This window comes from Pithys albifrons, chromosome 8, assembly GCF_047495875.1.
Source record: "Pithys albifrons albifrons isolate INPA30051 chromosome 8, PitAlb_v1, whole genome shotgun sequence".
Taxonomy (NCBI): Eukaryota; Metazoa; Chordata; class Aves; order Passeriformes; family Thamnophilidae; genus Pithys; species Pithys albifrons.
The window spans coordinates 21,071,818-21,096,996 of NC_092465.1; the positions used below are offsets into that span (position 1 = coordinate 21,071,818).

Sequence of the window (25,179 nt, forward strand, 5' to 3'; positions counted from 1 at the left end):
TCTGAGCTGTGATTTAAAGTAGTGCAAAACTATACATTGCAAGTTTACATTTTGCATGACACTATAAATTCAGCTTTGAATTCACATATGACTCTTCCGCTCTTCTCTTTTCCTCTTCCTTTTCTCCAAGATTTCTGGCTACAAATAGTTCGGTGGCCCCTCGCTGCCTGTAGGCTCGCTAGGACAGGAAGTCAGTTATCACTCAGAAGATCTAAACTGTTAATGCTGATTATCAGCTAAGAAGTCTGAACTGACTGCAGGCAGTATCCATCGGATGAACAAAAAAGACACAGAAGACAAACAGTCAAAGAAAAGAAACCAGAGACTTAAGTTTCATATAAGAAACAATGCACATTTAAGGACGGGAAACAGGGCATGGGGAAGAAGAAAGAGGTATAAGAGGTATGGCCTTCTCTAAAGGATTCACACAAATCCCTACAAACAAATTAAAATAAAACTTTCTATTGTTTTGCCTAGATCTAGCATTTCTTGCACAATACAAAGCTAAAACTAATAATATAATACACTCTCACAAAGTCCATGCCTCTGCAGGTTCAATTATCAACTGCAAAGACAGTTACTCAAGCTGTTTAGAAGGCTATACATGCTGTTCATATTGCAAGTCTAAGGACTAGAATGTCTTGAGGATCAGCACTAGTTTCCCCAGAGGTAAGGGAAGATTTCTCTTACAGCAAATGCCAACTTCTATAAAATTTGCAGGAAGTAGTTTTCAGAATTCTAACTCCTGTATTCACTGGGTTCAAAAGCTGTTAATTTAAGAGTGCATCCTTTTAGGATAAAAACTGATCGTCCTGAAGCTTTCATAGAGCCCTTTTCATTCCTAGTACTGGAAATCCTGAATTTTGCTGCCCATTTTCTGATTTGACCAGGATAGAAGATTGATTCAACCAAGTATATGTGGAATTACTGGGTTCTTTTTTGACCACAGCATCTAAATTTTCAAGAAACTGGAAAACAAGACTGTAGTTCTGTCATCAGCCTTCTGGTCTGCAGTATAGAAACACTTGGATCAGATGACAAAAGCACCCACCAGCACATCCTGTCAGATGTGAGAAGGAAGCAATCCTTTCTTTCATGAAGCATCATACAAAGTTACCCTGCATCATTCTTTCTTACTGGAAATCAAAGCAGTCTTGTATTCTAGTCAACAGGCAGTCCCAAACACTCTGAAGGCAACAGAGTGAGGAAATTTACCTCTCCAAGAAAGGTCTCTTAGTACCAGATTTTGGGACCTAACATTTATATTCTTTTCCTAGCAAATTAAAGCAAATGTGAAGTGGAGTGTCTCAAAAGCGAGGACAGCTGGCAATGCTCTCTGTACAGTCCAAGCAACAGCAAGAAACCTAAAAAAAAGCTCAAATTCCTGCTTTAATACACCTGCTAGAACCATCAAAGAGAGCAACAAGGCCCTGCCAGACAACTCACAGCAACATCCCTAACATCTTTTCAATACTTCTGGTAAAACAGCAGACTACTCTAACATGGATTAAGTTCTCAGTTAAAAAAGACAAAGTATCAATGCCAATGTGTACAAGGTCGAATATTGTTCTTTCCAGATTCTTGTCTGCAGTATAAATTACACATTTCTGCATTTTCAGAAACATAGACAGTACAGTTTGTCTTTCTCAGGACGAAGAGTATGTATTTAGATGGCTTAGCAAGGCTGAGCCACAAGTAAAGCACACTGAAAATATAAGGTTTATTACATGACCTTCCAGAATTTTCAATGAACACTGACAGCTCTAAAACCATAGATCCCCTTAAAAATGAACATAATAAAGAAAATAATGTTCTTATTTATAAACCTCATATATGCATGTAGAGTTATGACAAAGTGCCTAGACAGCTCTAGCAAGTATTGCCTTTCAAGGCACTCTCAAAACAGCCCTCTTGAGCACAGAGCACAAGTTAGAGGTCATATTGAAAACATTAAGATTCAAAGTCACTCTTTCCATGTTTCTATGTTATATCCCAATAAGTTACTATTTTCCATTTTTCTATTTCCTTACAAATCTAACTATTAGAGGCACAGCAGGATTCACAGCAATCTTAAACTGTTGTTACTGACCACCACATTTTGGAGGAAGGCAAACAAAACATTCAACTGCACACAGATGTAGTCACTTTGGATTTTATTCATTTACTTATGAAAAACAAAGCTATTCTCTCATATTCAGAAATGTTTACTATTTTTTAGATTTATTTTTATCTATAAATATACTGTATATTAAAATAGCATACAACAAATAGCAGTAAAACAATAACAGTGTGTATGCTGTTTTTCTGGCTATGGGCTGCCAGCCCCCTGCACAGTCTGAAAACATCCCAGCAGCCAAGAGACTGCTTCCCATCAGCCACCACTTTCTACCTGCAACCCCTCACCATGCTTTTTGCAGCACAGTGGCATGCTTGAGACACTTTCTGAAAACAGAATCAAAGAATCATGGAATGGGCTGGGTCAGAAGGGACCTTTAAGATCCTCTAGTTCCACCCTCCCTGTCATGGGCAGGGATGCTGCCCACTAGATCAGGTTGCTCAGGGGTCTCTAAGTCACCTACAAAACACCATCATTTCCCTCCGAAGGGGTGGCTCCTCCATCACCTGAGACACACAGGTCTCATCAGATGCAGAGGGAGAAAGGCTGAGGAGCACAGGGAAGGGATGTAAGCCAGAACCAGGCTGGTGCCATCTTAAGTTGGATAGTCAGGCCCGAGGCTAATCTGAGGAACACTGGGGAAACAAGGGCAGCTGGGAAAGGGTTGCATGAATTAATGTGGCAGCAGTCTGGTCCTGACCAGGCACCTTTTCTGCTTGAAATTACTGTGCAATAAATGCTGTACTTTAACAGCCTGTAGCCAAAAAAACTAAAACACATGCAATGAATTCCTGAAATTCTCAAAAACGCACTGGATGTATTCTGCACATTTAGTATCCTTCTCCTGTGATGTGCAGGGCCATGATGTGCCACTTTTCCTTGTTGCTGGAAGAAAGCAGAGAGCTTTCCTGGTCTGAAAGGCTTCATTATCACCATTTCAAACTTTTTTTTTTAATTGGCAAAAATAGGCCTTTCAGTCCCTTATGTTTTCACACCAAAATCCCAAAGGTTTTGACGCAATATGCATGGGTAGACATAACCAGTCTTCTTTTCACCTCTTCCTCACAAGTTTGGATAAAACCTTCTTCTATGACCAAAACACTTTTACTGATGGGTACAGACAAGCCAAAAAAACAAACTGCTCATGTGTTGCTTGGTTTTCATGATGACAACCCTGGTACATTTTACAAGCATCTCTTCTCTCACCTTCTCCCAGTTGGAAAATCTTCCTGGATACACAGGTACAGCAGAATGCTGCCATGCCCCAAACACTCATATATATACACATCCAATACAAGCTTCTGGCCTCAATTTCTGAAGCTCCTTTTTTCTAGTTCAACGTTATTCTCACTCTAGTTCCCCAAATTTCTACAAGGATGAATAAATACTGACCAAGTCAAAACCTTTCATGATGTCTTTTCACCCATTGTTTCCATGCTTGCCTTAGAAAGAGACTGCCTTAGGAAAGGAGCTGTCTTTACTCGTCCAGTAAAGCCCAGACACATTGCTGGCACTTCAGCCTGATAAAGTTTCTGAAAATATTTTTGTTTGTTCTATACAGAACAGAATGCTCCCACTAAATGATGCATTTGTTCAGCTACAGTAACAAATTCTGCCAGCTCTCTATTCTCCTATTCCAAATTGCATGCAGGGACAAGGACGCACACGGGCTACCATGGAGCAACTGGGAAGCACTGGAAGAAGCGACTGGGAAGTGAATACAACCGAAACTGCTGAAGCTGCAGAGGAAGGATTACACCACCTAAACTAAATAAAACATTGCTGCTCCTAGAAGTAATGGTCTAGTGAAATAACAGCTGCTTCCAAAAAGTGGGGACTAGCATTATAATCTCACAGAATCATCTCTCATGCCTCCAAAGATTTTGGAACAGTTTTCAAACAGATTTTTTCCAGAGGTAAGAAGGCAACCTCTACTTCAAATAAATGTTTTTTCTTTAAATAAATTTCAATTTATTCCTTTCATATAAGACTAATAAAATTACCTTGTTCAGTAGAAAAGGGAAAAGAAATTGAAACTACTTTTTAGTTTTGGCTTACACCACAGAAAGGGAAAGAATGATGAAAAGGCAGGAGAGTGTCCAGAGTCACCTGCTGCATGTTACTTAAAACAACAACCCACCATTCACTCACAAGATACTGGCAAGATGTCCACTTTTAGACCAGTAACTTCAGTACAAAAATTTTGCTTTTATATTGGTATCTGAGACCACAGTACATTCAGCTAAACTAAAACAATGCCCATATTAAGAATGCCTCAGGCAACACCTCCAGTCTGTTTCAAAATAGTTGACACCTGTTTTCATGAAAAGCTGCAATACTATTGATTGCTACAAAGCTAGAGATCATTTTGCCTTTTCAATACCAGAAGCTGGAGACATTTTCTGAAGTAAACAATGCAGTGGTAATGACACCTGTTGGTAACAACCTCTAGCAACTTGTTTGTATGTTTAAAATGCTGTATTGGTTTACTACTGGCTCAAGCAGCTCTGCATTTCCTCATGCTTTGTATAAACAGAACCTTTCCATTTGGCTATTCTAATTAAGATCATTAATGTCGAAGGACTGCAAGAACAGCAATAAGCACAATGTAACAGGAGAGGATCACATATAGCAGATGACAAATTTACTCTAAAATGGAAATGCACAATTAATGCACACTCAAAACATTTAATTCTGTACTGAGAAGCAGAGAGGAGTCAACACATAATACTACTTTGCAAAGTTATAACAAATCCTAAATACAAACATTAAAAAACCCTTTCAAGTAAAGGCCTAAGAACATAGTGTGGCTAAATGATTCTGTGATCTCAGGATGCCTTTCAGATCTTCTCAAAGGTCTGCAACAAAATTTATAAGCTTATCATACAGGCAGGTAACCTGATACCTAGATTATATAATTAACAGATTAGGATATTTAAAGGTGCAACAGCTTTGATTCAGTAACTGCAAAGATTTATGCTAACATAGATAAAAAATGGCAATTTTCATCTCTCTCTTGGCAATTCCATAACCAGCATGCATTTTTATTATCATTTAGCATGCAACTGGTTTAGTCAAATGACACAATAATTTGAAGAGTCTAGTAAACTGGAAATGATTTAACACCATGTAACACCAGAAAATATTCTGAAGTTTATTAGCAGGAATTTATCTTGTCCTAAACATGTCTTCTTTATTTTTCCAAAATTTTTATTTTACCACCTCTCAAAGCAGCAGTAAGATTATGGGAATTCAACTGGTCAAAAGCTGGCAAACTGAAAATTTTGTAATTTTTCAGCTCTCTTCCATTACTCAAATGTTACCTTTAGTAACATAAGGGGTAACATTCAAATAGAAAGGTATTCTTAACATGACAGTAATATTTACCATACTATTCAGAAGTATTAATTATGGTCTAAGAAGAAACACAAGCACTAAGCACTACTAAGGAATCACACTGAAAAATGATCCTTCAGCTCGCTACTGAAACACAGGAGTGACAATAACCAAGACTTGCTAACATTTCCAGCCTTATTATTGTATTTCCATTATATTTTTGTCACAGCAAAACAACTTCACAATGTGAACTTTAAGAATTATAAATTATACAACACACATGCAGCTGTCTTCAACCCAATGGTTCAAAGTATGTATTCTACAGATCTAACCAGAGTAATTTGTATACCCTCCATCCTTGGAGATATAAATTACAACCTCCAGAAGTGAGAGGTGACAGCTGACCATGTTCAACACATGTAGCTGGCTTCTGCACAGTAAGACAGATTAATCTGTTAGCCTTTTTAACCCTAGTTATTTACTTTTTATTTAAAAATAAACTATCAGCTGCAGCCTCTTAGCATCAAGGGCAACGACGAGTATCTTCAAGCAGCAACTTCATTAAATATTCAAATTAATGTCAAGAACACATCTCTCTGTGCCATGAATTACACCATTTCTGTCTCCAGGAAAAAATGTCCCTTGAAGAAAGAGAGTTCTTGAATAGCTCTCAATTTTTATGTTTCAATGACAAAAAATTTCAACACTGTCAATATGGTGAAATGGGATCACTAACTTCTGTCAGTTGGTCTCAGGACAGAGCAACCAGAAGGGGTCAAAAAGCTCTTTTTCCATTTGTTTTTAGACACGTCTTCAAATACTAAAGGCTGAAAAAAGATTTTCTTCTCAACTAAATACTGTTACTTGCAAAAATAATCATCTCTAACTAAAGGAGAAGCTCTTAAACCAATGTGGAAGAAGAAAAGTTCAATAGGTATTAGTGACATTACAAGAGTAGGAAGCCAGGATAAGGACACTTCTAGATCAGGAAAACATAAGGAACATTGACTAAACACAGGATGGGCCTTTCTCTAGTGACTTTACCAAAAATAAATTGTGCAATTGTGCAACAACTTCATAGACAGTGGTGCAAATTTCCCTAACATCAGCAAGTCCTCAGTGAGAATATAGCTGCTGAATATACTGAGTGTCTTTTTATGCTGTTATTTGAATAGAACACACACAGACAATATCTGAGAATTTATGTAAAAGACTGATTGAAATGTTAAACTTACAGCTGTGGTAAATTGGGTCTAACAAAGGGATCGTTTTCTGCCCCATTCACAGCTTTATTTTTCCTCTGCTTGGGTTCAGAATTGGCAGATGGTGCCTGAGAATTATTTGTAGTTGGAGGCTTTCGCTTGGCCAGGAGCTTTCTTTGCCTTTCAATGTCTTCTCTTTGTTGATTCACCCATTCTTGCTGCCTGTAAACCCCCAAAAAAAGCTTTATTAAAGTTTTATCAATTTGCATTTTTTAAAGAACTATCTTTTAAAATGGTAAGGCATTTAGAAATTTTAGAAAACTTACTGTATGTGTGAAAATGCTTCCTAGGAAAAAGAACACCAGTGTTCTTCATGAGGTGAAAAATTTTTGTGAAAGTTATAGCACCATTTACTTTTTAAATATGTGGTGGTTTGGTTTGGGGTTGGGTTGGTTTTGAAAGGGTTATACATGACTTCTGCACTAGTAGAAGTTAAAAAAAAAATCTGAGCTGGCTGATACTTTCTTTTATACCATCAAAAAAATCACATAACAGAAACAATAGAGTATATCTGATTTTTATAGGCCAAATAAGCCCCCAGTTTGGTCGTTTGGCAATTATAGCTTTTATGCAAAATGTATCTACAGGCTGTTTTTAAGCTTGTTTTCAAAAAACAATCTCTTAGGCAATCAACGCTAAGACTGCATATTGCCCTTCAAAAACTAAAATCTTAGTGAATTACTTTAAAAAATATATGTATATCTCTATCTATCTATGTATCCATCTGTATCTCCAAAGATGGAATCAAACTCACTACAAAAGAACACCTTTTGAAGAACTGCATATATATTTTACTACTACCCCCAACTGTCTCCCAGAGCTCTTTCCCTCGGCCCCCTCTCTGCTGAAATACCTGCTACAGCAGCTCTTTTCCAGGTGGTTGCTCTGCCCCATCCACTGGCACTAAACACTCTCTGAGGCTCCCAGATTTGTCACTCTTCCTTCACAGTACTGAGGAGCAGGATGCCTAAGAAAGCTGCTACTGTGAGGCTGTAGCACATCTACACAACCAATGAGAACTTCACAGACCTCATGAGCCCCAGTGACCATCAGTGAGTGACACAGGGGCAGCTTCTCGAAAAATCACCAGTTTAGTTTTCTAGCTCTTTCCATAGGCTGAGCTGAATAATTACAGGCTGCTTGCTTACTACATTCATGCTTTTCTAAGGATAGTTAAAACCAAGTGAAACGGAACTGTCTTTCAAAGACACCCAGCCTTATATTCCCTCAGCTGATTAATGGAGTTCTGTACTATATTCTCAGTCTTCAAAAGTTAAAGCAAAATACAACATATGAAAAGCTGCTCCAATCCTACAACATTAGTAATATAAAAATCCACTAGAGGGAACTAACAATTAGTGAGAATTTTAAGAACATTGACTAACTTCACAAGATTTTGAAATGCAAAGCCATCTGTCCACTGTTCAGTAAATGAAGCACCATGACGAACTGTTGTAAAATGCCCCAGGCGTAATCTGTCTTGCATGCTCTTCTCCCTGCTTGCCAGCTTCTCCTGTGTGCTCTGAGAAAGCAAACCAAAAAAAATTCATATTTAGTAACACTAAAGTGTTTATAAAGTCAATAAAACACTCAGGTTTTTTTTTTCTCCCAACAGCCTCCTAAGGCAGGGATAAAAGGAGAGTAAATACAAATTTCTTGTAGCACTTTGCTCCCTTTACTCTAATTCCTACAGAACTCACACATCTGTAGTTGGCAGAATCAATACTAAGAAAGATTTATGCACAAAAAAAAATCTGAGTTTGGCTCAGTTTTCCTATAAAGTTCACTGCTGTTCATAATTAACAAAACACTTTATTGGTAAATACAGCAAAACTGATGAAGCATCAGCATGATAGAGGCATATAATCAGATTCCATCTGTACATGTCTAATACAACAAATGAGCAAACTTCAGATATCAGGAGTTCACCTACTACACTTAGTCTGGAAACTTCCTTCACAGAGCATCTACGTTACTACTTGTACCAAACTGACTTGGGGGGTCAGGGACTGTGTGGGAGTTCACTGTGGACAGGCTTAACTAACATTAGATAACATTAATTAGATTAACAACTAAATATTCACTTGCAGTAAGAGAAGCAGATGTCCTTCTCAGAAGCAGTCACTACTACAACAAGAGTCCTTGGGATATGACAAACAACTGAACCTGACTAGTCTCCTTCAGCAGCAGAAGAAAGAGCCCTGTGAACACTTGATGGAAGGAAACTTCTTTACTTATTACAAATTTTGCTTCAAAACAAAAGCTTATGGCCCCATACAACATACACGTGTAACATGAAAGCTGACAGAATGAAGTATCTGTGCAAACAGACTTCTAGACTGAAGAAGGGCCTGCACGGCCTTTCACAACAAGCAGCTCTTGTGATATTCTCACTCTGAAGGTACCCACCTACGATCATGCTGAACAGATCTGGTGCATCTTTTCCTTGCATTCCCCTCACATTGGAACTTAAAGAGAACTGCAGTAATTTATTTATGACATGCTAGTGAGGAAACTCTCCCTACTCCTCCAGGGGTGCTCAGTCTGTGCCCCTGTATCTGACAGCAGCACCCAGCAGCAAACATTAGGGAAGAGACCTGCCTGTTCATCTGAAACTTTGGTAATTTGTAATACGCCCATTTTCCATTAGCTTTCCTGTTTTTTTAAAATAAGGCTATTTTAAAGAAGAGGGAGAGAAACAAGGTATCCTTCCCTTTTAAGAAATTGCTGCTAGTTTAATCAGTATTTAATATCGAGTAAGTATTTCTTCATTTCCTTGTTTCCATTAATTCTGAGCTAACATGGCATTTTACATCAAAAATTATCTCAGTCACTTAACTGTCTCACACAGAGATTTTATTAGTCTCCTCACCACAACAGATTATGTTCAGAAATTCTTTCATCCACTGTGATCTTGCTGTTTGTTCAGAAAATATGCCACATACTAAATTCTTATCTTTTATGCTTTGCTATAGCTGAATTACTCACGACACGAAAATCCTTAAATTAAAAAAGGCACATTTTCCATGATCTGAAGAAGGCTCCACATTTTGTTTAGCCTGTTCAGGTTTATAAAAATACTGCCATATAGAGACCGTGGATATGAAGTTTCATTCTCAAGAGACTAATGTGAAAAGCTGAAGTGAAAATGAAGGAATTATACTGGAGTTCTAGAGCAATCTCCCAGTTTTTAACACAAAGATTTTAAAAGCAGTAAACTTACCTTTTCAATTAGAAGTTTCTTGCTCATTGAAATACATTTGTTTAACCTTTCTTTATATTTTTCAAGTAGTTTTTGTTGTTCATCTATTTGTCTTCTAAGATCACAATTAGCCTAACAAATATATACAAAACATGAAAAGATATATTGAAACACTATTTTTTTAATCAGCTCCCACAGAAAATAAAGGTATCTGCCTTCACATGAGTAAAGGAACAAGCACAGACACATCTATCTATCTAAAAAAATTCTTTTCACAAGTCTATCCTAATCTGTAGAAGGATGCCTTGCTTCCTTTTTTATTTCCTTTACGCTGTTCTGCATTCTGTATTACAAAGCGTTCAGCATATAAATGATACATAAAAGCTCTGAACCTATCTCTTTTCCAGCTCTCTAGTGTTAAACTGGAACCTTAATTTTAGCTCCAGATCCTTTATACCTGATTGCTGAACTGACATGAAATTCTAACATTTTTAATTTAGAAGGAAACAAAAAACTTCACAGTGATCTGAGGGAGGAGTTTAAGAAGTTCCCTATGTTCCAGTTATTATTTAACTTACTACCTTAAAAATGCCACAAAAGTATTATTTTCATTAAAACAAGATTTTTCAAAAAAGAGTTTTGGGTTGTCTATTCCACACTGTTGAACATATGTTAAAACTGTCTACATGAACAATGTCACAATATATGATTTCATGGGTTAATATTTTTATGCATTGTACATATATACGTACACGTATCAACACTGAACAGACTACAGCTTGTGAATACATGTTTGTTTCATATTTTATATTTCTATATATTATCTCTCCAACACTTCTTTCAAGAGCACAAGCATTAAGATTTTTTTTCTGAAAACTTAGGAGCACAGTATAGCACAGTTTTCTTATCAAAAGTAGTTATTTATTGCCTGCAATAATTTCCGTCACAATCACTTCCATTCTGAAACTGCCAACAGTTGTTCCACTGATAACTGCTATTCAGCATTAGAACAACCAAAAAACACCTGTTAAATGAAATTATAATATGAACTTCAGGAATTAACCAACTGCCTGCAAACTGCATCAGCTTTCTTTGTACCTTCAGGAAGTCTATGACCATATTTACTCATTAACAAGTCATAGCACAGAAGCTGAAAAAACACATTATACATTTCATTATATAGACTTCTTAGATTTAAGAAAAAAAATACAGAAATGAAAAACTCATTATACCTTTTAATTCAGGTAACCCTATAGAAATTTAAAAAAAGTAATATATTTTCCTCATAGTCACTGGCTGATGTTCTGAATAAAGAACTTTTACCCCATGTCTAACACTTACCCTGAGTAAGTCATCTATACGACCTTCTTTCTTTTCCAAGTCTTGATTTTTATTACTTTCTAGTGCAGCTAATTTCAGCATTGTGAGATCAGTCTAAAAAGAACATTTTCAAATATTTATCCTTTCCTTTAACAACTACAGCATTATTTTTCTCATGTTTGATAGGCAGAGAAATTAACTAGTTTAAAACATTCAGCAAGACCAGCACATCTTATTTTTATGTGTTTTGGAAGTGTCATTGAAGGTTCTTATTCAAAACTGCTTTCCCTCTTCAGGAGGGCAACTGTGAACAGTTGGGACAAACCACTAACAGTATTAAAAGATTTCATCATTAATTGAGAAGTTACTGTTCATAAAAAAGCATGTAAAAAACCAGGGCAAAAGTGAAAATGTCAACTAATTACTTTCAGTTCTCTGTATTGGGTCAATAGGTAAAGTAACCAGTTCTGACTAACATGTGAAAGATAGAACAGGTCATGTCAGAACTGGCAGAGAGGATAAAAGAGTTGCTTTCAGCTTTTGAAAGTCACATCAGCACTCTGTCTTGATCATTTTGATTACCATTTCATTTTTCTTCTTCAGTGTCAAATTTTAAATGCAATATGACAATGGCAGCTGTCAATTCAAATACTGCCTGGAAGAGCAGCCTCCACTTCTAAGATCACACAACAGCTAAAATCTACCAAAGGACACAGTCATCTAAGTACACATGAAGTGCAATGCTGGAAGCCAAGCAGATACAAAGCCAACCAGAGAGATTTAAGTTATGAGCTGCTGAACTTAACAGGAAAATGCTTCAGCCATTGTAAAAAGCAAAGTTTTTGAAAGCTTTTAAGAGTTTCTAAGAAGTTAAAAGATAATGAAATAAACAAAACTACCTTTTTTTTTCTGCAGTCTGAGGTAATATAAGATAACTCTACTCAAAAAGTTACCTGAGTAATTTTAATAGATAACTGCTTTGGTTGTGTGATAGGGTGGTCCCCAAAAGCTAAGGAAGTAGGAGAAGGACTATTCTGTCGAACCTGCAAGGCATGAAAGGAAGTATTTTAGATACAATTGTAACATTTAGTTATGAACGTAGCCTTTTGCAACTCGTGGCAGGAAATCCCAGAAAGCAGAGAAACAACGTATCTTCATGACACAAATACTTGGAGGACTGCACTGAGAGCTTTCACTGTGCTGTTACAGACCACCTACACTTCGGAAAGGACACAATGTATTCCCTGAGAAAACTGGGATTGTCACTTCTGCGAAACAGGCAAAGATCTAAGATAATACAAGACTGACATAAGGTGATGCCAGTCTTACACAGACTTGTATTTCTGACTCTGAGCTTTCACAACTCAAGAATAATGTGAGTTATTTTTGGAGTGGTTATTTCCCATGGGAGAACCAGAAAGGAGAAGCTAGTGCAGATGAGAACACAAATCCTGTTAATGAATCTAAGTTTGTGTGAATGAGACTTTTTTCAAGTCAAATTCCACAATCTGTATTACACTCCATACTGTTGGCAAGAACAAGAGAGTGCCTGAAGTTGAAAATACATGGAATAAAAGGTGAGGTCCATCACCAGAGAAAACAGATTTTTCTGTAGCTGGAAAAATTTGTTTGTGATTTAGAATAATAAGTGGGTATGCTGAGCACTGAAATTGTGCTTATGAGAAAGAAAAAAATGAATTAGCATAACCAACAAGAATTTTAGTATATTAGGGAGTCAATTATTTTTTAAAAAAATTATCATTTATCAAAAACTGAGCTTTTAAAGTCCCAAGTTAGGGGTTCAGTTTCCTCATAAGAAAAAAACTGCCCCTTTTCGTGTGAGGCTTATGAATAGGTGTCATTAAAACATTTTGACATCTATTCAATATTTTACATAATTACACTGTATTTAAAAAGATTTCCAAGAAAAACAAAGTCTCAGTGTTAACCGAAAAATTTAGTTTTAATACTTAATTTTATCTATTTTTTTAGTGTTGAAAGAATGAACTTTTCCCAAGGACTCCTTCCTTTGAAATCTCTTCCCTTGAACTATGCTACTTTTAGACTATAAAATTATTTCCAGCAGTTACGAAGTTCACAGACTTACAGAAGAAGGAGCGGAATGTGAATTCTGAGGAGATCGGATTGCAGGAGGCACACCTCGCACTGGACTAGAGCCGTTTCCACCTTGGTACTGCAGAGCAGATATGGCCCTCCAATTAGTCAATCTTATCAAAATACATTTGACATCTACTGAATGATGCAGCTCATCTGTACAAGGATTTGTCAGTCAGATTGTATTACTTCTATTAGTTTAGCCTTCAGCCATTTAAAGAAAAGTGTGAAAGAAAATGGTTTTTGTATTTTAGTTCAGGCTGCATCAAAGAGACAGCTTCCAGTCTATGTCAAGATTTAATACTCAAGAACCTTGTATAAAGAAAAAAAATGTAACCTCTCAGGAGGCCTGTCCATTACAAAAAAAACTCTGTAACATTCAAAAAAAGCTAAAAGTAAACTTCAGAAACAAAGTAAACTTTACAAACACACAAAATCCTTACCTCAAAATAGTCACTAATCTTATGACCACGTCCCCCAATATTCTTTCCTGCAACAGATACATTAGAATGGATTACATTAGTTACTTACAGGGGTGTCTTATACTTTTACCTATAGAGTAATTACAGCAAACTCTTACCACCTGTCAACTGGTTTTCTTTGATGTGGTAATATATAACATACCTATGTAGGTAATTAAAGGATTGGCCACAACAAAGGGATTTGCATATTCCATTCATTGAGAAATGCAGTATTAAGTCACACTTCAATTCCTAAACCACCTTACTGTAGACTTAGCAGTAACCCTAGATCTCTACTAGGTAACAGGAAACTCATCCCTTATTCTACAGATCAAACCTTTAGCTCTAACTCCCTCCACTTTTCAAGCACCATCTCAAAACTCACCCACTTCCAAAATATTGAATGAACCAAGTGTACTAGCATTATATAATCCAGGTGAGTTATTATGCCCAAATGTTCTGCCCAAGGATTTCCCAAAGTGCCAGTAACAGTGTGGGTATGGAGGATGACAAGTATTTTCAGTCCTCTTAATCTGATTAAGAGTGGGATAACTCACAAGGGTTAACTGGGGAAATAAACACCAGAGAATGACACAAGAATTTCTTTTATCTTAAATATATTGAGACTTTTGGAGCAGTAATTTGAAGTAATTTCTTCAACATGAGGGCCCAATCCATACATGGCATTCTGGAGATTGCACCTATACCTTACCTGATGTACCAACACTTCCATCTATTTTGGCCCCAAGATGACCAATAAATCTCAAGACTGTATTTGTTTCTTGTACAGGAGTATTGGGTTTCTGCAGCCAGGTCTTGGTAGTGGGGGAGCTACAGGGATGGGCTTCTATTAGAAGCTGCCAGAAGCTTCCCCTGGGTCTGGTGGAGCCAACGCCAGCCGGCTCCAGGACGGGCTTCCTGCCGCTGGCCAAAGCCGAGCCAATTAGGAATGAGTAACACCTCTTTGATAACATACTTGAGAAGGGAAAGAAAGCTATTGCACAGGTGAAAATTGCAGCAAGGGAAGTGCAGAGCGAGAACCATGCAGACACCAAGGTCAATGGAGAAGCAGGGGCAGGAGGTGCTCCAGGCAGAGCTGAGGTTCCCCTGCAGCCCGTAAGGCAAACCATGGTGGGGCAGCTGTGCCCCTGCAGCCCATGGAGGACCATGGGGGTGCAGAGATCCACCTGCAGCCCCGTGGAGGAGCCCACACTGGAGCAGGTGGATGCCCAGAGGAGGCTGTGACCCCGTGGGAGGCCCATGCTGTAGCAGGCTCCTGGCAAAGAGAAGAGGAGCCCATACTGCAGCAGGTTTCCCTGGTAGGACTTGCAGCCCTGTAGGGGAGCCACGCTGAGGTAGCCTGTGCCTGAAGGACTGCACCCCATGGAAAAGTGACCCATGGGACAGCAGTTTGTGAAGAACTGTTGCCCGTGGGACGGACTCATGCTGGAAAGGTTCATGCAGGACTGTTTCCCATGGGAGGGAACCCACAGGGAGCAGGAGAAGGACTTCTCTCTCTGAGCCGCAGCAGAAACAACTGACTGTAATTCCTGTCTCCCTGCCCTGCTGGGGGGAGGAGGTAGAACTTGGAAGGAAGGAGGGGAGCTGGGGGGAAGATGTTTTAAAGATATTTTACTTCTCAGTCTTTTGCTCTCATCTTGCCAGTAATAAATTTAATTAATATCCACACACTGAGTCTGTTTTGCCCATGATGGTGATCAGTAATTGACCTCTCGCAGCTCTGTCTCAACTCATGAATCCTTTGTTGTATTTTCTCACCTCTGTCCAGTTGCAGAGGGGAGGGAGAGAGCGGCTTTAGTGGGTACCTGGCACCCAGCCAGGGGTAACCCACAACAACAGGCCAGACTACCTGTTGGAGACATCTTGGAAAGGGACTACTGGTCAAAGTTTTTTACTTTAGAAAGAAATTTTTATGATAAATTAGGAGCTCATTATCCATAGATCCAAAAATGTAACATTTCAGTAAAGATTTTCAAGCTTTTCTACTGTCCCAGCCCTGATAAATCCTAGTCCAATCTGCCTCTATATTGGCACTATTGCATGACGCTGTGTCACTAAGAAATAACAGGAAGAAACAGAAATGTTTGTCAGCTCTTTTTGTATAATTCAAAGACCTAATCAGCACACAGCTAACTTCTGCAGCAGTTATCCAGCTGGTGCAAGTATTGCTGCTACTTCCCTTCAGCCAGTTCTATTCCTACCTTAGAATTCTGCTAGTGGTTTTGGTCTTCATGCGTAATTCTCATGGATCACTTTATCAGATTAAAATTTGCTTTCATGCAGATAAATGAGACAGATTGCATTGCTTTTCAGTATAGAAAAATCTATTTGATGTCATGTTACAGAACTCTGCACTGAAGAATTACATCAAATTATTCTGGCACAGCCAATTATGAATAGATTTACACTGATTTTATCCCACATTCCAATGACCCCCATGTTCTATACAATACTTCCTTCAACATTTATGGATTATTTTACCTATTACAAAGTCAATATCCTGGGTATGCAATACACAAGAGATTGATCTCTTGTTTCTTTTTTTCAATACAATAGCAGTATTGCTGTGCTTCAACTGTACTGTACCATTCCAACAGGCTACAATTTCTTAGGCCAGTTCCTTGAGAATATTGCAGTGCACACTATTTAGTTTCACTGCTGCTGACAGCAAAACAGTAATTATAAGACATTATAATCATGTTTCCTATGTTAAAAAGTTCCTAAAATCTCCATCATTTCTAATTTCAATTCTCATAATAAACAGGAAGGACAGGTACTAGAACAATGGAAATAGGAAATTTCATTAAAATTCTTTTAACAAAGCAGATGAAGTAACACTTACAAAGAAATTCATTTTAGTCAAACTACGTAATTCTACTAATAGCATGTTGCATCATGAAAACTTCCTGATATGGAGCCCATTGATATGAATTTAAAGTGACATTTTCTAGCTCAGTTAGAATAATTAAAAAAAAAAAAAGCTAATACAGATGTTATCAGAACTATTTCCTCTCCCCTTGGATGAAGTTTTGTCTTTAAGTTAAATTTCCATCATTCCTCCTCCAAAAGTCACATTAAAGAGAGGAACAACAAAAAATAAACCTTGTAAGTATTAAATTAGAAATCAGTCTCATCCCGATTTCCCCATCTCTTTAGATAGCTACAGTGCTCCATGGAAAACAAAGAATAAAACGCAATTTTTTTCTATATCTGTAAAACAATTAGATACTGTAATCTATAATCCCTTTTCCCCTTACCTACTGAAAATACAAACCACAAAGATATTTTACATGAAAAGAGCTGCTATAATTTTTAAAAAGAATACAACATTGTATCAAAGCTGTAAGTTACAAACGCAGTAGCTCATGACTATTTGGGGTTATTACCAGTTCAGTTCACATTTTACTTGCCCGTCCCTCCCAGTGACAACCAGGAGGGGGAGGAGAACATGTAATTCATCATCCAAAACCTAACCCTTGTCTTATGCAGGCTGAAGTACAGATTTTTTAAGGCTAACAGTCAGAATTTTGTTACATGCAATCACTATCTAATTAATTTTGTTTACCTTGGCTGCTTTCGCTCTGAGTGTCCGCTTTTCTTTTTCGTCCTCTTGAAGGTTCTGACTGTTTCTTCTCTGGAGTCTAAAAAACAATGAAAAGAATGATGCAACATCGGCTCTATTTATTTATATTATTGTGAGATAAATTTAAATCCTCATTCATAAAACATCATTTTGCAATTAAGCAGGTATGTAATTTCAGATCCTCATTCAACCAGATAATGCGATCTTTGGTCAATCAGGTAAGTACAAGCTAGAAGAGATGTTTAAGAAAGTAAGAAATAATTCTTAAATTATTTCCCCAAAGACAATTCCACATATTAACTTTTAAGCAATTTTTCCTTTTCATCCATTCCAGGGTTTACAAACATCCAACTTTTGTTTCATTTATGCCTACATTTTACCAAGATCTCCATATTTTAGTGTGGATATTCTAAAGCTTAATATTTAAGTGAAATAATCTGATTCTTGAAGGTGTTTTCAACATGTTCTAGTGCTTCAATATGAAGCCAGTAATATCATGTACTTTCTGAAGTGCAGACATCTCCAAACTAATAAAACCTGTACAGATTTCTATAATCTGTTCTATAATCTGTTTATAATCTATAAAAACAAAGAAAAAGGAAAAACCAGAGAGCAATTGGTCAAAATTCTAGTACCTATGCACTTGCAAAGTGTCATCCTCCCCTCCCCTATTATGTATTTATCTCAATAAAGTGAAAGAAAAACATCCATTTTAAGTGAAAAAAATACATTTCTGTTAATATTTCTGCAATAAATTTTTATATACAGTTGTTGAGAAATTACAATCAGCATGTACAACACAGATAGCAAGAAGGGGCTGTGATCAGAGGAATCTCTAAATTATATTTGCTCTTCTTTGATCTGAGGATTCAAACCAGTTAGCCTTCTCAATTTAAGTTAGATGAAAAAAGCTGCTTTGGTTCAAGGAGAACATTCTGCAGCTCTGTGTGTGTGTTCAGTCTTCATGGTGCCTCACATGTAACTGGAGAAAGCACAGGAGTAACTACCTGAACTATTTTACAATCAGTAAATCAAAGGTCCCTAATATTTTAGACTAATTTTGAGTGATGCTTCATTGTTTCATAATATAATTTTACCATTTTATGCTTTCTCAACACAGCAAATTACATCAAAATTCAAATTTCAACCATCACTAAATGTTTCCATTCCAAAATCTTCACATGGATGTCTTCAAATATAAATTTACTACAAATATCCTAAAGTATTTATTTTGGCAAGGACCACGTTAAGCTACCTGTAATCTGTAGAAAAATATGAGTCTATAAAAGAACCAGCAGAACAAGAAAGGTCTTTCTTACTTCTACCATGTATTTTCCATAAGTTATGAGAGCTACATGTATAGCTTCATAAAAACATCTTTGGAAGTTGTACAGTTATAACAGTTACATTATCAGCTACAAATTAAGTTCAAATTCAACACATTTTATTTTGAATAAACTCATCCAATTGACATTTGCTTTTGCGGTGCTATCTCATACATTAGCAAACTGCAACATAGATTCCTGGAAATGAAGTTATGTCAAGACTGTATGATTTGAAAACCAGAAAGCATGGCTTAGAAATATTACTTGAATAATTTGCAGTTACTGCCAGCTAAACAGGAAACATTAAGCCATCTATCCACAAACGAAATTGAAACTACTTGACCAAGAGTTTTGATGTTATTCTTGTTTTCCAGCTTTTAATTTTGCAGTTATATTCTAATGTAGTTGGTTTTATTCACCATATCAAGCAAAAAAGATTTGTTTAAGAGCTAATTAATGACAAAATATTTAAGATTTCCTCCACCAAAATTAGTTTCCAACTGCTGTGAACTGTATTTAAAATCCAGACATTCAAAGGGGTTTATAGTTTTACAATTCAAATAATTCATAAATGTCTATTTCTTTAAGCTCTTCTGATTTCTTTCAGGGTTTAATTTAACCTTCCAAACTAGAAGGTATTAGCACACTAATGAGGTTATTAATGAGGTTACCCAACAAGGTCATGTTCACCTTTTCTAAACACAAATTTCATGTGGTAATGTGCAGCATACATCAATCACTAGAAAATATTCTCCAAAATCCTTCCTAATGAACAGAATCATATGAATTACAAGAAATTGCAGACTAATAGGGCTGGGGAGTATTCTCTGTTTTCTGCCACCTCAGAAGTATTTACATACAGTCAAGATTTAGATTAAAATACTGGTACTTCATAAGCAAGACAAAATCGTTTTGAAGTCATCCAACACTAGACTGTAAAGTCACCCACAGCTTGGCATATCAGCAGAGCCTCATACACAGTGGTCTTGATCCTTGTTTTCCCCTTAATTTCACAGTGATTTCCTGAGTCTTTTCCTCCCATTTATAGTTTTAAATCCTGATTTTTCACATCCTGCTTTATAAGATAAACATTTCTAAGTACTAATTATTAACTAACCTCCTTTTAGAAAACATTCAGATAAATATTTTTATATATTTTATATATAGTTAAATATTTTCTCCTATTATTGTAAAACTGTTAACAACATAATATAGGAAGGTATTTCTGTAGCAGGAAAAAATTAATGTGCAATAAAATCAAACTGTCTGGTTTTCTGGGGGTTTTTTGTATCTCAACTTTTAAATCTTTATTATGTTCAGGAGCTGTGCTGTTTTAGTTGTTAGTGGTTTGATATGCATAATGGATGAGTCCCTACTTTTCCACTATTATTTTCTTCTAAATCCTCCCCTCCCCCAAATCTTTACAACTACAGCAAATACTGCAGTACTGTTTTTCTCTGCAACGCATTTTAAATTCTAATTAGATCAAAACTTTAGTTACTTCTGAAATTACATTAATAATGAGGGTTCTATATTATTGGGAGCCGCAGCAACTAAACAGCGACAAGCAAGGCGAGCAAAACATTCAAATCACTAATCAAACTGGACAAATCAAGCCACAGACAAAGCTGTCCTTCCTTAAATAATTCATTATCTCCAGAGATCAGAAAATACTAGTTACAAATAAAAGAATGCATTTGCAACCACAACAAGGAGGAGTAAACTGTTTTAATGAGGAATAGTGGTGAAGGCCAAACTATTGGAAGACTACTATAGGCACTTCTTCACAACCTGAGGTAGCTGATTTAGGATTTATAGCTTAACTACAAGTAACAAATAAACACTGAAATTAAGACTCATGCACCACAGCAACAAAACATCTGATAAAACAAAAAAATCTATACATTTAAAATGAAACTGGAGTATTGGCCTGGATATTAAAATCAAATATCCAGCTTCAGTTTACTGCTCAAACTGGTGAACTGAATCCAGAATAAAGCCTGGTTTCAAGTTATTTTGCAGATCAAAGTTCACCTCTATTAAAACTATCATTAAACTAATCTGTCCATCCTCATACAGCCATCACACAGAAAAAAAGAGACTACAGTTCTACCAGTTGCATTTTCTGCAATACTTTGTGTGAAAAGATCAGACCAGAGAAATGAAGAGTGGTGTGTGTGGGAAGCCTTCCCTGCTTTGAAAACTAAGTCTGAAAGACTCACTTTTTTGTAACATGCCACGTCATGATGAAAGCCCAGAATAATGATGTGCATGTACCATCGCAATTTGATCAGAAACTGATATTCTTGCTAGAAATTAATTTCAATGACTCTGAGATTTGCATTTCTACCCTTTTTTCCCTCCCCAAACCTACTGTAACACAACAGCACTCTCCCAACATCAAATGATGGCACTGCTCACCGAATGAGCAGGTCTTTGTATTTCCACACCACCATCACTGTTGCTGTGAAACCTTCAAGGTCACACCATTAAAAGACACAAAAAAACAACAAAAAAGAATTCCACATCAATTAAGAACAACAGATTGTTTTTATAGTGTTACAGCATATAAGCAACCAGATGCAATGTTAAGAACAAAATTATAAAAATTTATTAATATATTTGCTATTACAATTATAATTTAAGTGAATACAACTAAGAAGTTCGGAAAAAGAGTCAAGAAATTGTATTTCACTACTCAATGTCATTAAGATTAATCTTTCACTGTGCAGTGGAACACTGGACTTCTGTCCAGCTCATTCTGAGCAGGGACATTTTCATAAAAGAAGTCTATTTCTATTTTAGACCTCAAGTTTTAGAATATTTAAAAAACAAAATATTATCCCTACCCAGAAGCACAAACTTCTCTTGAGGCTAAAACACTGCAGAGAGTTTCAAACTTACATGCCTTAGAAAACCCTGGCCTCTGCATCTCATGTGTATGTATGTATGTATGGCCAAACTTCGCGAACGAAGATTTGGGAAGGGCTGTCCCCACGTGGGTGTGCCCTTCCAGCCTGCGCAGTGGATTTTAGGTGAGGCTCAGCGTGCGCAGAACTGGCACCACTGTTTAAGTCCTGAGGTTCTTCTGCCACGGCCGAGCCAGCTTGGACAGTGCCAGTGAAGTTCTCAGGACTAGAACCTACAGCACCCGGCATTTCCCAGGAGGTCTCCCATCCAAGTACTAATCCGGGGCTGACCCTGCTTAGCTTCCGAGATCTGACAGGATCGGATGACAGGGAGGCATTTAACTGCCACAGCTGTAAAATAACATTTTCCTACACCAAAAGTTATTGTACATACAGTCAGTGTGTTGAGATGCCTCAAATACTCATAGACACTTTTTTCTGTCAAGGAATTGCAATAATGCATCACAGCCTTCAGGCTACTGCAGCACATTTCCATTCCCACACGGACATCAGAACTGCATCACTGCCCACAGTATTTCCAGGAAAAGCCATGAATAAAAACAACAGGCAGACAGAATCTTCTGGTTAAGAAAATAGTCTATGCAGTTGAATGCATAATCCAGCTGGGAAAGGTGAGGGGAAAAAAAACACAGCAGAGACTGTTCCGATGAAGAAAACTGATCCCACATACAGAATTTTTATAAATAAGGTATCATGGGAACCAACTAAATTCACTTGCTGGACAGCCCAGTATCAAAGCAAACATCAGACAGCGTCTCACAGTGACTGAGCAAATGAACAATCAGGCCCCAAAGTAAAGCTTTGACACGTGAAAATAACATCAACAGCACATTCCAAACAACGCTCCCTCCAGCGTGACACACACGCAAACGCAGGCCTGGCCTAGGCCAGAAATAGCTCTGGGTTACAATGGGTGTCATCTCAGCCACGCAATCTGTGATGCACACAGGCAAAACTCACAGGGACTCACTGGCCCCAAAACAGCTGAATTAGTGCAACTGTACCAATGCTCATCCCTAAGAAGATCTACACAAGGGAAGTCTGCACTCTGCACATTAAAACCTAATAAAAGTATGAATTCTTTTTTGGATTACAAAGTGGTTTTAGGTAAGAAAATATACAGTGATAACTGCAGCTTTTGGAAATGCAGATGATGGCTACTGTCTGTCCTTGAAATAAATTCATATTTTAAAAGAAAACATAATAGTTTGCAGAGTTTTTTCAAAGATTCAGCCAAAGATTAGTCAAAGTTTATCGGCACTGATGAAACACTTATTAGTTATGAAAGACAGCGAACTATTTAAGCAATTTCAGCTCCAAAAGCTGATGTATCCTCACAGCATGACTACACAGATAACAAAGGAGCAGAAGCAGCTTGTTTCATGACCAAAAATCCAAAGAAACTGGCATGTTTCCTCCTCCAAGAAACAGCGTCTTTCAGTCATTTGCTTTTTCCTATCTAGCCAAGTAGTCAGCATTTTACTCTAAAACCTTCTACGCAAAATAAGGCAAAGTAGAACATAAAAATATAAAATAATATAAAAATATTACTTGCTAGCATTAAAATTCTGAGGTAATAATGAATCTGCACCACATACTTACCTCTGATTCTTTATCACTTAAAGATCCCAAACTTCCAAAGCTGTGGTTTGAACTCTCGTTATTAGTTGAGGCCTACCAAGACAAATAAAATACTCACCATTATATACAGATCACTAAACCAGCTAATCCACTATTATCACTGACAGTTACAACAAGTGACAGTCATTTCATGTTTGGATAGAAAAACTGGTTAACTGTGGAGCACCTGTCACTTGCAAAGGGGATAGGAAGTCTGACAGGTGGAGATTTTGAGAGGGTACAGTGAATTCTGAATTTGTATTGCTTTTAAGCCAAGTAAAACCATAGAACATTAAAAACATTTCAGTTTTACTTGAGAATAGCAAAACATCCAAAGAAAAACCACATTATATGATTCCACAGAACGGGTTTTAAAAGTCAATACTGCTGAAAATGCTGAAGACTATGAAAATTTTTCAATTTTCAAATTTTTCAAAAAAAAAAAAAAGAGGGTTTGGTTTTCTCCAAGATAGGCTACTGCAGAGATGATTTTTTTAATTCATTCAATGACAGAAAATTAAAACCTATTGACAGTATTACTCTACATTCTTAAATTATTTCCCCCAAAGTAACAAGTTTGCACTAGTGAGGAAACCCCCCCTCCAAATAGTGAAATAGTCCCAAGTTACAGTATTTGTTTAGAAATTTACTAAGCCTGACTTATTCAGAGATTTTTTGAATGCAGCATGGCATCAAGGGCATTTTAATAAAGTCATCATCAGCTGAGTGTCTTTTTATTGAAAGAAAAAAATCACCTGCTGGATTGCTCTCTTTCAGAACAAATACTTTGAAGTGAAACAACTACTTCCAAGGCAAACAGTTTGCTTCAAAGCATTACATTGCAGCACTGCATCAGTTTGCAGGAGAGTCCTCATCTGTGACATCTTCTGAATAACTAGATCACCCCTGAATTAAAATTTCTGGAGAAATGTTAACTAAACCTGCAAAATTTCCACACATGTTTGCCCCCTAGGGCAGCCTCTTGTACAGAAATGCCTCTGTGTAGTTCTTCCCCGCAGTGTCTCAGTATCTGGTCACTGGAGTCAGCTGAGACAACAATATAACCTGAATTCCTATTTCCAGCCTTGCTTACTGAAAAACCTTGAAAGTGATGGGCTTTTCCCCCCCAACAACCCAAAACACTTCAGCAAAACAGTATATGGGTAGCCTTTCACAAGAGTAGTCCTCATAAATAAGAGTCCATCTCTATGTAATTACTAGAAGAATATAATGACCTAGAATATTTAAAAAATAATCAGTAAGTGCAGCTGCAAGCTCTGTATTGTCTTACTTAGGAAAACCAGAATCTGGTATGGGCAGATCTGGGTTCGTACACAAAGAATTTTTCTCACTTTGGCCTTCAAAGTGAAAGCAGACCCATGGATATCATATTCATACATCATGTTTTTCCAGTTACTTCTGCACATCAGTTCAAAAGGATTTAATCAGGTTTTTTAATAAAAATTCTAAGATTCTCTGAACATCCCCCACCAAAACTAAAGACTGTATTTAAAAGAAAAAGCATTTTCCAAACACAGCCCAGATCAGCTACTACACTTCGTGTTATCTGCATGGATACACTGAATGGTCACAAATAAAAGAAATACAAACAAAATTGTCATTTTATGGGCGGTGTAATAAATCACAGGACTAGGAGGTAAGAACAACAGTGTCTTAGATGAGGATCTGCATCTATCAGAAAACACTGGTAGTAGTATCTTCTGCAAATATTTACCAAAACATTTGATAGTATTAAAACACTTTATCTAGATATGCATTTGAAAATCAGCTGAATGAGAGATCTTGGAATGCATCAGGGACAAGAAATTTATGCTTTCCATGGCAGAGTGAAAAAGGAAATTACTTAATTTTAAATTTCCTTTTTTTT

The 25,179-nt window shown here is 37.0% G+C and overlaps 1 protein-coding gene across 3 annotated transcripts in view; it reads right to left on the reverse strand.

The window, feature by feature from the left end:
* Positions 1–25,179, reverse strand: part of TLK1 (tousled like kinase 1) — a 69,611-nt gene that overhangs the window by 17,935 nt on the left and 26,497 nt on the right. For 2 of the 3 annotated variants that reach the window (XM_071562540.1, XM_071562538.1), the window contains exons 3-11: positions 23,274–23,345; positions 17,399–17,474; positions 13,795–13,841; positions 13,344–13,430; positions 12,190–12,279; positions 11,258–11,350; positions 9,938–10,048; positions 8,100–8,236; positions 6,688–6,876 (exon numbers count right to left, since the gene is read on the reverse strand). In XM_071562540.1, the coding sequence (XP_071418641.1) occupies positions 6,688–6,876; positions 8,100–8,236; positions 9,938–10,048; positions 11,258–11,350; positions 12,190–12,279; positions 13,344–13,430; positions 13,795–13,841; positions 17,399–17,474; positions 23,274–23,345 (902 nt within the window). The remainder of the gene's footprint in view (positions 1–6,687; positions 6,877–8,099; positions 8,237–9,937; positions 10,049–11,257; positions 11,351–12,189; positions 12,280–13,343; positions 13,431–13,794; positions 13,842–17,398; positions 17,475–23,273; positions 23,346–25,179) is intronic. The other variant, XM_071562539.1, reaches the window with a different exon arrangement.